Source organism: Talpa occidentalis, unplaced genomic scaffold, assembly GCF_014898055.3.
Source record: "Talpa occidentalis isolate TD23 unplaced genomic scaffold, MPIMG_talOcc4v2.1 talOcc4.4, whole genome shotgun sequence".
In the NCBI taxonomy this organism is placed as follows: Eukaryota; Metazoa; Chordata; class Mammalia; order Eulipotyphla; family Talpidae; genus Talpa; species Talpa occidentalis.
In genome coordinates, this window is record NW_023604295.1 from 38,649,129 (window position 1) to 38,662,304 (window position 13,176).

A 13,176-nucleotide genomic window follows, 5' to 3' on the forward strand; every position below is an offset into this window, starting at 1 on the left:
GAAATACACTGCTGAGGGGAGCAGCAGGCGTGGCAGGAGAGGTCTGCGTGCCATGTAGGACACTCACAGGCCAGCTGGGGAAGAACCGGCGCTGCAGAGGCTGCAGCCCAGCACTCAACCGCTGTGCCACCAGAGGAGCCCCAACTCTGATGACTTTTTAAAGACTAGATTGCAGCCCCAAACTCTGCTCATCTAACACTCCTTCCTTCCCTCTTTCCCCTACAGGAGTCAGACCCACACCCCAGTGTGGTGCCTCTCCTCACTTCCTAATCTCTTATATATCTTATATACCTAATCTTCCTAATCTCTTATATATCTCACTTCACCTTGCTATATCCATGGCAGAAATGTTGAAAAATGTAGTAGGTACTATTTGTGTAAAAATGTGGGAGAAGAGTATCCATACAATAAATACATATATAACTAAGTACATATGCATAAAATATGTCTAAAAGTGCATAAATTGAGCTGGTATCATGGATTGCTCTAAGAATGGAGCTGGTAGCTAGGGAACAAACTAGGGAGGGGGATTTTTACTATGTAACCTTTCTCACTATTGAATTTTAAACTGAGTGAATGCATTCTCTATTTCAAGAACAATTATGCAATTTTTAAAAATGAGCAATAACTAGGTTGCTAAACAGCATGAGTTCCATTTAAAATATAATAAATTTCATAAATCAGTCAATGTACATTTTTAATATATGAGTTTTAAAAAAAGAAGGATATAGTGAATGATGTTATAATTTTCTTGCTTTGCATATACACACTTTCTAAAATGAACCCCTAATTTTATGCAATAATAAGAAAAGCAATTATTTTGAGTGTGAACAACAATTCTCTGCAGAATCTTCTGCAGCCATGCAGGCAATGACTTCACACAATTTTCCTCCAAAACAACTATCTTCCTAATTTTATGATAATGGAGAATGCAGTCTCTCTGAAAGAGCCTTCCCTATTAAAATGTGTGGTTAACCCAATATGTCTTTTTTAAAGATTTATTTATTTATGCATACAAGAACTGGGGCACAGGCCAGAGGTGTGGGGAGGGTGAGAGGATTCACCAGAGTTAGAGTCGGGGGCAGAACAGGCAGATCTACTGATATACACTGCTGAGGGGATTATCAGGGGAGGCAGGAAAGAAAGGTCTTCTGTGCAATGTGGGTCATCTCCCTGGCTGGGGATCAAACTCATGCTGCCGTGACTGTGGGTAGCTTCATAGTTCTGAGACTTAACCCCTTGCACCACCATGGTGGCCCCTAACCCAATATGTCTTAACCTTAACTCCTGCAGCATGAAAAATTTTTAACTCATTTAGAAGACTAGTGCAAAGTCTGTCTCCATGAGTACTTATCTAATTCATGAAGACACTTAACAACACTGGTAATTACTCTATTAACCACAGTAATGAATGACAAAAATGAAAACTGAATGCTGAACTTCATTTATATGTCAAATGTCTCTATGGGTTTATGAAGAGATTGCTGGTTTCAAGTGCACTTTGCCCTCCAATTGCTTGTCTACATTTAGGAAATTGACAGACAATGATCAGTTGGTGCCATTGTCCTTCTTTGTGCAAGGCACTGGTAATGTAACAACGAATAGATGGGATTTTGAAATAAGACAAGCACATAGGACACCAAGTAAAAATAGCTCAGTTCTTTTACCATCTCACCCATGTTCTATGTACTTGTGTAGAGAACAATAATGATAAACCTCTAATTCAAAAGATTAGGTTAAAGGAATAAATATATATTTTCCCTTGTTTCAATATGTGAAATTTCTGTCTTTTACAGACTTTCAACATTGTCTCAAAATTACAAAATCTAAAATGACTCATGTGGTAAGTTATGGCTCTTTGACAATAAGTTTTACAGGCCTGAGTATGAACATATAGAAAAACACATTTTTAAAAAGATTTAAAAAAGATGTAAGTACAGATTTGAGAATTAACCAAAAAAAAAAAAAAAAAAAAAGTGCTACAGGCAAAACTGTTTTAAACAGCTTCAAAACTAAAGAATTCAGGGAGATAATTCCCTCACATTTGAAAGAGAAAGAGAAAGTGTATAAACAGATTTTCCAACCTTACAGACATCCCTCGAAAGAAAACTGTTCAATGCTTTTGAAATAATTGAAATGAAGGCCAGACAAAATTTTGTTTCCTGATGATCTTAAATTTTAAAATATGAATAAATTCAGCATCCTTTTTAACTTTACCATCTCAAAAGAATAATTGGTGTGAAGAATCTATGTTAATTGCAATTTTGACTTGATTTTTGAAGACATGGTGTTCTACAATTGTAAGCCATTATCATGTTTCAGAGATCAGACTTACATCCAATTGCCTATATAATTCTGGAATATCAGCAAATAGAATGAACAGACACACCCCCAGCTGTATCATCAGCACAAGGACAAAGATATCTGAGGAAATAAGAGCAAAAATTATCAATTTGAGAGATCAGATCATAGAATGTCACATCTATTGATAAACATATTTTAGATTAAATTTACTTGATTTCTACATCCAAACAGCAGGTCTCACCTCTACAATTTCCATGCACATCCTTGAGACAAGTGAAAAATTTTACATGAATATAAGTATCAATATAAATGTGGGAAATATGCATAGAGTAACATTGACAAAATATATTTTCAATAAATGCCTTGAAGATATGCAAGTATCGGAGTCTCTTTAATCATCTGCCTGCAATCCTTCTCTGGAAAAAAAAAAAGGACTGCAAATAAACAAATGTTTAAATTGCAATCATGTGAAGGTCAACGTTCAAGTGCTTCCTCATTCCACAAAGGAGAAGGGCAAAATAATTTTCTCTGAATTAACACATTTTTATGAGGATGTTGAGTCTTCAACTTGTGCTTCCAAATTTTCCCAATTAGAGAGGGAGTAATAGAAAACAAATAAATATCCCCACCATAAACCAAGTCACCCATTTCTCCCAATACACACCTCAACCCCAGAATGTAAGGCGGTGGAAGATGCTTTTTCCAAGAGCCTCCATAATAATCTACAGTCAGATTCCTCCAGGTGAGATCCACTTTCACCTGCCAATAACACTATGTCACCTGCCCAATGCCTTCAGGACAATAGACTCTTTCCAACAGAATGCTGGATGCTCCTCCCACCTCCTCCAGGGTGAATACTGACAAGTGGAAGAAAAAATAAATCTTCCCAACTTGAAGTGATCTCAAGGAAGAGGTGGAGAAAGAAGTCCTAGTATTTACTGCAGCTTGAAGGAAAATAACATAGATGAGGCTGCCTGATGGCTGTGCAGTCCTGGAAGAGGGGTTGGGAGAACCCAGATAAACACAGCTATGCTGCTTACTGATGACCCAGGCACATCTGAGGACCCCTCACCTTGGATCCAGTATAATTCTACTCACAGTTTGTATAGGTGGGCTGCCTAAATGGCTTTCCTTTAGAGAAGATAAGGGCCACAATGATACAGTTGATTGTGCCCAAGAACCATACAGTGGTGCTCTCAAAACTTGTGAAGTCACTATTACTTCCATTTTTTCCTGAAGCAGATGGAGAACTGGTTAACTCTGAGATGGTGTTATTTTGCTCTGTACAGGCACTAAAAGGGAAACAAAACAATGAAGTTGCTATATGAATATATAGGAGAGAGGAGAGAAAATGTTATTTATTCAATAAATTGTGCATCCATCCTGTGTATTAAAACTCTATTGGAGAAAAAGGTGACTAAGTCATGATTTTTCCCCTCCAGTGGCTTAAGATCTTGAACATTTATAAGTAGGGTGTCATATAATTGATCATCTAACAGGGAACACATTTGAATGTGAAAGAAAAAGATTTTGATGGTGTCACTGGGACATCAGATTTAAACTTGCTTTGCCCAGGTAAACTATTATACATGGACACCCTAGATATAAAAGTTCATCATTGATCATTATCATACAAAACAAAGATAAGTACCAATGAACCACACTATCTAACCGTACTATGGAGAAAAGACCATCACTAGAAATTTGTGTGATTGACTTGAAAAGTCAAAGCATTTGGCAGAATGAAGGTCCATTTGCCTCTCATCATATGGCCCAAGTGTTTGTTGGAAATCAGAGTGTGAGAAGCGAGATCCAAGCCTGTGGTCATACCTGTGCATGTCTGTGGAATACCAAGGCTGCCTCTGGACCAGAATGAAGCCCACAATTTGCATGGCCAGGCTGAGAAGAATGTTGAGAACCACAGAGAGCAGCAGAGGTGGGGAGATCAACCGTCCTGCAGGTCTGAAAGGCACCAGCTTGGGGTAGGCACCATTCAAGTTCACTGTAAAAAAAATTCAGATTTTATGTTTATGAGAGCAGAAAAATGAGGCATTCATCATCAGAAGAATGGTGTGACTTCTTGGGCCCACATATCTGAGGAAATTAACATATTGAAGTACAGCAAACACTAAGGGAACAAAATAAGGAATGGGTAGATCCTCAAGTCAGATGAGGAATTCTTAAGCGAGCAGACATAAAAAATCACTAGAAGCTTTTTTTTTTTTTGACTATTCAACAGGCAAAGACTATTAAATTATAAGAGGGAAAGCGATCAAATGAAAACTCTTGTGCTTTGCTATGGGAACGTAAATTGACACAAACTTTCTGCAGGGCAATTTGGCAAAGGATATGAAAAAATTGAAAAATGTTCATAACATTTGACATACTTATTCTGTTTCTGAAAATTTACCCTAAGGCTAAAACATTATAAATGTAGAAAGATGTTCATCACAGCATCTTTTACAATAAATTATGGTACATCTATAGAATAGAACAACATGGAGTCATTAAGAAGTAATGCTTTCAAATATTTCATGACAAAATGGGAGCAACATCAGCAAAATGGTAGCGTAGGCAGCTCCAAGATTCAATCTCTCCAGAGAAACATTAAAAAACAAGGAAAAACTGTCAGAGCTATGAAAAACACACAAAGGTTTATAATACTCAAACCAATACTGAATCAAGAAAAAGGTGACTTCAAAACAGTTGGGAAATGTTGTGTCATTGATGCTTGCCCTGGCCAAAGCCCCTCCTTAGCTCAGGGGTCCCTAGTTATGGAGGGAGAGGGAGCAAGAAGATTCTACCCACAAAGATTTTATCTTGTTTGGGGTTTGCCTGAAAGACTGGTACAAGGGGGCCTCCCCGGTGGCGCAGCGGTTGAGTGCTGGGTTGCAAAGCTGCCCACAGCCTCTGCAGCGCTGGTTCGATCCCCGGCTGCTCCCCAGCCACCGGAGGAGGGTCCCACATGGCGCGCAGACCTCTCCTGCCACCCGCTGCTCCCCTCAGCAGTGTACTTCGGTCCTTCTGCCTGCTCTGCTCCCCACTCTGGCTCTGGTGAATTCTCTCACCCTCCCGCGCTTCTGACTGTACCCAGTGCTTGTATAAATAAATAAAAATAAAAAAATCTTTAAAAAAAAAAAAAGACTGGTACAAGGTACTTATTTCTTCTTTCTCCTAGAGCAAGCCTCACTCAGGATAGAAAACACACACACTGCTTGAAAACACTGTACAATAATAAACTAGAGCAAATGATTAAAGCTGGCACATAAAATAACTACTTAATATCTGTGAAGAAATTCCAAGAAAACTTTTCTTTGAGACATTATGGCATTCCAAAGCACATGTGTATATTGGGGGGACATACAACACCACATAGATGCCCAGGGCAAGATGCGTGCCCAGCAAAGGGCATCGGCTTGAAACAGCAAATACTGGGAGCAGTATTTTGTTGTTAGTGGTGATGTGTTTTAAGTCATGAGTCTCAAGAAAGCTATGTCAAAACATCAGCTGAACAAAAGCTAAATGGACAGAGATTTCAAGGACCACAAAGAATAACTGAAATAGCTTAGGAAAGTTATTAAGCAATTGACTACTATAGACTTCATAAAACATACAAAAAAATGTCAAACCCTAGGGAAGGGGGAAATCTGATTATCCGAGTTCTTACATTATAATATTCAACTAGCCAAAATAAATTGATAGAAATCATCCCTGAGGGAGCCCAGACATTGTATTTACTGGGAAAAGACTTTGTCTTAAAAGTCTTAAAAGAATTGTTCTAAATGTATTCAATGAACTAAATAAAACCATGGATAAATAACTGAAGGAAATCAGTGAAATAATGTATAAACAAAATAAGAATGTAAATAACAAGATAGAACTTATAAAAAGGAACCAAAAATATTCTTTAAAAAAATTCTTTTTAAAATTTCTTTTTATTGGCATTCCTATTTAAAATTTCTATATTAAAGGAAAGAACTGAAAAGACAATAAAATCTGAATATTTGCAATCAGATATTTGATAACATTTTAATATCCTCAAAATAAAATACTTCAGGACTCAAGAGTCAAAAGACAAAAATCCAATTAAGAAAAGGGGGAAAAGACTTGAATAAATGTTTTTTCAAAGAAGACACCTGGATGACCAATAACAACTAAAAATAAATTCAACACTATTAGTCATAGACAAGTGAAAATCAAAACCCTAACAAGATATCTCTTCATACTTATCATACCTATCAGAATATCTAAAAAAAATTTTTTTAGGTTAAATGACAAGTGTTGATGAGGTTGTAGGAAAATTGAAACCTTAATGCATTGCTGGTGAGAAAGTAAAATGATGCAGTCACTACAGGAAATAGTATGAAAATTTCTCAGAAAGTTATAGACGGGCCTCCCTGGTGGCCTCGGGGTTAAGTCTTAGTGCTATCACCGCAATGACCTGAGTCCCATCCCCTGCCAGGGAGCTAAGCCACATATGGCACAGCAGACCTCTCCTGGCTCACCCGCTGCTCCCCAGCAGTGTATTTCAGTAGATCTTCCTGTTCTGCTCCCTACTCTATCTCTGGTGAATCATCTCAACCCCAGTGCCTCTGGCCTACACCTCAGCTCTTCTGAAACACAAAAATAAAAATAAGTGAAACCTTAAAAAAAAAAGTTATAGGTTGCCACATGACCAAGCAATTCTGCTTCTATACTCAAAAGAGTTGAAAACAGGGACTCAAGCAGATATTTTATGCAAATTTTCATTGTCAATTATTCACAGTAGTCAAAAGATGAGAGCAACCCAAGCCTATCAATTGATAAATGGTTAAATGAAATGTGGTATTTACATATAAAGAACTATTGTTCAGTCATAAAAAGCTCTGATACATGCTACAACATATAGGAAACTTGAAAAGACATTGCTAATCCAAATAAATCAGATGCAGGCACAAATGTTGCATCACCTATATGAAGTATCTTTTTTTTTTAAAGATTTATTTATTTATTTATACAAGCGCTGGGTACAGTCAGAAGCGTGGGAGGGTGAGAGAATTCACCAGAACCAGAGCAGGGAACAGAGCAGGCAGAAGGACCGAAGTACACTGCTGAGGGGAGCAGCGGGCGGCAGGAGAGGTCTGCATGCCATGTGGGACCCTCGCCTGGTGGCCGGGGATCGAACCGGCGCTACAGAGGCTGCGGGCAGCTTTGCAACCCAGCGCTCAACCGCTGCGCCACCGGGGAGGTCCTATATGAGGTATCTTTAAAAGGCACATTCACAGAGACAAAAAGTAAATGAAACAGACCAGAGGTTGAGAGGGAGGACAATGGGAGTTACGGATTAAAGAGTACAGAGTTTGTGTCTAGGGTGATGAAAAAGTCTTGGAAATAGATAACAGTGTTCATTGTACAGTATTGTGAATGTGGTTAATACCCCTGAAATGTACACTTAAAAATGGTGAAAATGACAATAAGAAAAATTAATATACTTAATGACACTGGAAAGTAAATCTAGTTAAATAAAAAAGGATGGACAACATACATAAAGAACACAAAATACGACGATAAAGATCATTTTTAAAAAGGATGAACAATTACATAAAGAACACAATTCAAATTTCTCCAGTTTAAATTAAAATCAAAATTCTGTAATTAGTTAACTCTGGATAGTAGAATAAAGATGGGCTTTTTTTTTTTTTTTGCAGTGTTTTCTATCTTCTTTCCACAAGGAAGGTATGTTAATCAAAATAAAAACAGAAAATAATCATGTTATTTATCAAAAATAGAGAAACACTTGAAGTTGCTTGCTATGGAGAAGAGAACAATCTGAAGAACTGAGAGCCGTTTCTGAATATCTGAAGGACTGGTGTGGGAAGACCAAGCAGATTGTTTTGTGTCACCCCAAGTACAGAACTGGGATGGGTAAAAGTCCTGATGAGATTGATCTAGCTTGATGTGAAGGAGAACTTTGTTAAAAGTAAGGACTGCCCAAGGGTATTCTTTTAATAGATTTAACAGATATTAATGAGCTGCTTTGATATGACAGGCACCATTAGAAGTCCTGGAAATAGAGCAGTGATCAGAGAGCGGTGCAGTTCTGATGAAGGGCACACTCTGAGTGAGGAAAGTGGGGGAGGGCGAAAGCAATTAAAAACATTGTAAATATAATTTCGAATTGCAAAAAGTACAGTTGAAAAAAAGGAAGCAGAACTGTGTGATGAAGACTAACTAGCTCTGTCTTTATTTAAAGTGAGCTTTCAGAGATGGCAACATTTGAGCTAAGATCTGGATAATAAGAAAAAGTCGAAGCCATTAGAAGATCTAAGGGGAGAATATTTCAGTCAAAGAAAAATGAAAAACAGAAGTACTGAGGTGACCATAAGCTTAGCATTGCTCAAGAGACAGAAAAGACTGGAACAAGTAAGTAAGTGGCAATATGGGTAGAGGTGAAGCTGGAGAAGCACTCAAGAGCCAAATCACCTAAAACTTTGGATTAGTAATGGGAAGTCATTGGAGCACTTTAAGCAAGGGGATGACAATAAAATTTACACTGAAAAAACAACATCTTTACCACTTGTGTGAAAGGTAAACAGGGGTGAGGTGAAGATGACAGGATGGATGCAAAATCAATTGGATCACTTGTAAGCTCCTTACAGTAATACACAGAAAAGGAGGTGCTGCTATGAGGTAGCTACAATGGCGATTCAGAGAAGGGAAGCAGGGGATGTCTGGGAGGCAAAGTCAACTGGACACTCGTATGTATTAGAATTGAAGGATGAAGGAAAGATGACTCCAGTTCTTTGACTTGAACAAATAAGGAGACAGGGTGCTAATTTCATAGAACAAGAGATCCAAGAAGAAAGGAATTTTTTTTTTGTTTTGCTTTTTTTTTCACTGATGTATTCTAAGTGCCAATACAAACTAGGTACTTGATTTTAAAGTGAGCTTTGATACTCATATCAAATCTGGTAAACTAAAGATTTCTGTTTGGGCATTTTTTAAAAAAGATTATTTATTTATGCATATAAGAGCTGGGGTGTAGGCCAGAGGTGCAGGCGGGTGAGAGGATTCACCAGAGACAGAGTGGGGAGCAGAACAGGCAGACTGACTGAAATACACTGCTGAGGGGAGCAGCAGGTGAGACAGGAGAGGCCTGCTGTGCCATATGTGGGATAGCTCCCTGGCCGGGGATCAAACTCATGCTGCAATGGCTGACAATAGATTCATAGTGCTGAGACTCAAACCCTTGCACTACCAGGGAGGTCCCCATTCGGCCATGTTAAGTCTGATTATCCAAGGTTAGATGCTGAGAGCTGTATTTCCTGAATTCAAAATAAGCATCAAAACTAGAGCTATAAATTTGGAATTCATCAGCAAATAGATGACATTATATTCATAAGATTGGTTGAAATTGTTTAAGAAGATGGTGTAGATTGAAAAGACCAAGCAGACCCAGAGTCAGGCCTTGGAGCATTACAAAATTCAAAGAAAGACACAGATAAAGGAGCAAGCAACCTTTTGATGAAGGAGAGTGTTGCTGAGAAATCCAAGTACAATCAGGGAAGAGAAGTGGTTGTCTTTTTTGACAGCAAGGAAGCCACACTAGACTTGACCAGAGTAGTGTCAGAGTCGTGGCGACTGCAGTGTGGATAGTAGTCACTTCCTTGAGCACCTTCTCCAGAAGCAGAGCTTTTGAACGGGTTGGCAAGATAAGTTGGTGAGAAAGCATTTAAGATCATTATAAGGAGAAATAAGAAGGAATCGTGTGCAAGCCAGGCCATGAGGCATGGAGAAGAGGCAATCTATCTGAGAATGGCACTTATTTTTAATACATCATTAATGTGTGCCTTGGAATCAGCAGTGGTTGGAATTGGCTCATAAGGGCCAAGGGCTATGAGATTTGCAAGCCAGTTTATTAAACATAGGCATTATCCAAAGTAAGTTATACAAACTTCCAACTAAATAAATATATTAAAAACAAAGTTAATGAATACTTAAAACTGACAGCTGCCTAATTGTCTCACTACATTTTTGCATTATCTCCATTCTGGAAATTAAAATGGAAGTTAAGTATAAAGGTGTATCACATCTGTAGCCATTACATCATGAGCAATATTTTCAAATTGAGAAAATATTATTTTTAGCATTCAAGAACCATTATGCAACTCACTAGATAAATTACTTACATCACTAGAGTTTCAACAAAGCCTCTGTTGTTTTGCTCATTTGGGTAAAGAAAAATGTCAACCAACATTCCTGTTCGAATTAATTCAGTCATTAATTACAGCACAGGTTGACTATGAATACAAGAGTTGCTGGTTTACTGCTGCCTCCCACCAAACAATATCACAAGGCCAGCACCCAAATCCATGCCCTTGAATATGAGAGTCTGACTGGTTGAAGTGAAAGAACAACGGAATTAGAGATGGCAAATAGAAAAAGTACAGATAACTATTTGGTCACTTTGAGAATAAAGAGGAAAACAGCTAGTGGTGAATTTGGAGTCAAGGAAAAGCTTTGAAGAAAGAAAATGTGAAAATATACTTATGTGCTGATGGGAATGATCCTGTAGATAAGACAAAAGTTAATGATATTGAAGAATGATTATTGCAGCAACAAAGTCATCAAGAAGGTAGAAGCATTAAAGTATGAATGGAGCTATTAGCATTTACATATAACACAGAGAAAAATCAGACTACATGGTAAAGATGATAGTTAATGGGTGGGTTGGAAAACAATTCCATAGCAGGGAAATTGGGACGATAATTCATATTTTAGCAAGGAGATAGGGGCAGGAGAAACATGGTGGTGAAATTACCCTTCATCTCTTTTCTAAATCCTGAGAGGCTAAGAATGGAGATGGGGGGGAAAAGCCATTTTGTTTTTATAAACTGGGCATCTTTCAACTATAGCTGTACCTCAAAACACAATGAAAGCATTATTCCTGATTTCAAGGTTGTTTTCTTTTTTTCATTTTAATTGTTTAGTGACCATTATGGAAGTTCTATTTTTTGTAGAAAACAACAAGGCAATTAGCCAGCATTTCCCTTGCTAATACTTTCTTTCAACACTCAAGAATGAGGACCCTATGTGCTCTTTCCTCTTTCTGTACACCTTTGGGAACATGACAGACATCACTGCCCTGTTCCTCCCCGGTGCCAACCCTCCTGGGGTACAAGGAAGGAAACTGAAAGGAGCACTACTAGGAAGAAAGTTTTTAAAATGTCTTACTTGTCACACCAATAAGAGTTGTAATGGCCAGATCCTGGAACAGAAACTGGTAATTTGAAAGGCTGTTTGTCTCCTGAAAACAAAAACAAAAAGAAAGCAACTCAAATAGGTTATGACCTTGGGGATGAAGTTTGATATGAACTGCATTATTTTTTTCACTGCAATATAGGATTTTTCAAATAAATTTGAAGGAGACCATCTCAGGGGCCTGCTTGGGTTGGTGGAAAGATTAAAGACAAGGCCATGAAGTCCAGTCTCACCAGAAGGACCTCGAGCATCACCTGCTCTCTGGGCTTCTCCTTGGTCCATCAGCATCACACCTTGTTGGGGGAACATCTCACTCTACAACCCCACTGCTGCTCTCCTTTCTACTGTGAGCAGAAAAGTCAGGTTCTGGCACCATAAAACAATGCAATCCCAATAACCTCCAGTGATAAATGTGTGGGACTCTGCTGATGGAAACAGACAATAACTGAATCCACTATTTGTGTTCTTGGGTGTTACTGAAATATCCTAATAAAGCACCTAGATAAGAGAATAAAATGTTCAGGTCTTACTGATTTCAAGTAACTCGCTTGCATCCCCTACCCCCCCCCCCCGCCTCTTAATGGAAAGAAGATAGTGATGACTCAATTTTGAGCATGAATTACTGAATTTCCCAATAGGGTCAAAATTATTATTATAACTTTTCATTTTCCTGACCATTTATTGGTGAGTGGAAAATGACTTAGGTAATCTGAAAATAACTGAACTAAAATCTTCCATCCAGGAGTGAAAGGGCAGGGCATAGAGTAGAATCTAGTTACTTTTCAAATGGAATTCCCTTTCTCACTATAGTTAACAGAAGCCCAAATTTTCAGCTCACTAACAATAGTATGCCTTTCCTCATTTTGTATTTCATTAACTAGTAAAAGCCATTACATGGCCTGCATATTTGGTGGGTGGGGGCATGATATAAATTTTTTTAACGTCTATATTCAGAGAAGCACTGACAAGCTAGCTTATCCTCACTTGTAAGAGTCAGTTGCTAAATCATCAAGAATTTTGTGAGATGGTCGTTAAAGAGAGCCAACATAAAAACTAAAATTATATAGATTTACCATTCAATAAATTATAGTAAAAACAAAGGTAGTCAAATAACAAAAAGCCAGCACTTCCTGATTATTTTGCTACAATTTATAGTTATCTGTGTTCTTAAGATTATTTACAACCCTTGTATCTATATGGTGCAAGTAATATATAACAGTATCCAATTGTACATCTCCTGTGTGCTCTGTGTTCAGTGACAGCAGGTAGATAGCTTGAAATCACTCATTGTGGGTGTCTTTACATCACTGTAATTGGCAAACATTAATAATCAGAGCTTGTTTTCCTGGGAGAGTCAGTTATGAAATATTTACTAGCACCCTAATCAGAGGATCATGTTTTATAGATGATTTGCTAGGCAAGAGTCACACTGGGATTGGGAAGATAGAGATCTGGTCCAAACAGGTGAAATGATAATGAGAAAGAAAGGAATATGCTCAGTTCCTATGCTCAGCTACACGCAATAAAAATGGCTATATCAGAGAATTGACACCACTAATTTTTCCAACGTATATTTGTCTGTTTCTTATTTACTTTCAAAAACACTTTAAAGATAGATTTAGAAGGACCAAT

At 37.9% G+C, this 13,176-nt stretch overlaps 1 protein-coding gene across 1 annotated transcript in view; it reads right to left on the bottom strand.

The window, feature by feature from the left end:
- Window positions 1-13,176, bottom strand: part of ATP13A4 (ATPase 13A4) — a 176,703-nt gene that overhangs the window by 7,245 nt on the left and 156,282 nt on the right. The window contains exons 25-28 of the mRNA XM_054700455.1: window positions 11,518-11,590; window positions 4,135-4,306; window positions 3,403-3,596; window positions 2,336-2,424 (exon numbers count right to left, since the gene is read on the bottom strand). Of these exons, the coding sequence (XP_054556430.1) occupies window positions 2,336-2,424; window positions 3,403-3,596; window positions 4,135-4,306; window positions 11,518-11,590 (528 nt within the window). The remainder of the gene's footprint in view (window positions 1-2,335; window positions 2,425-3,402; window positions 3,597-4,134; window positions 4,307-11,517; window positions 11,591-13,176) is intronic.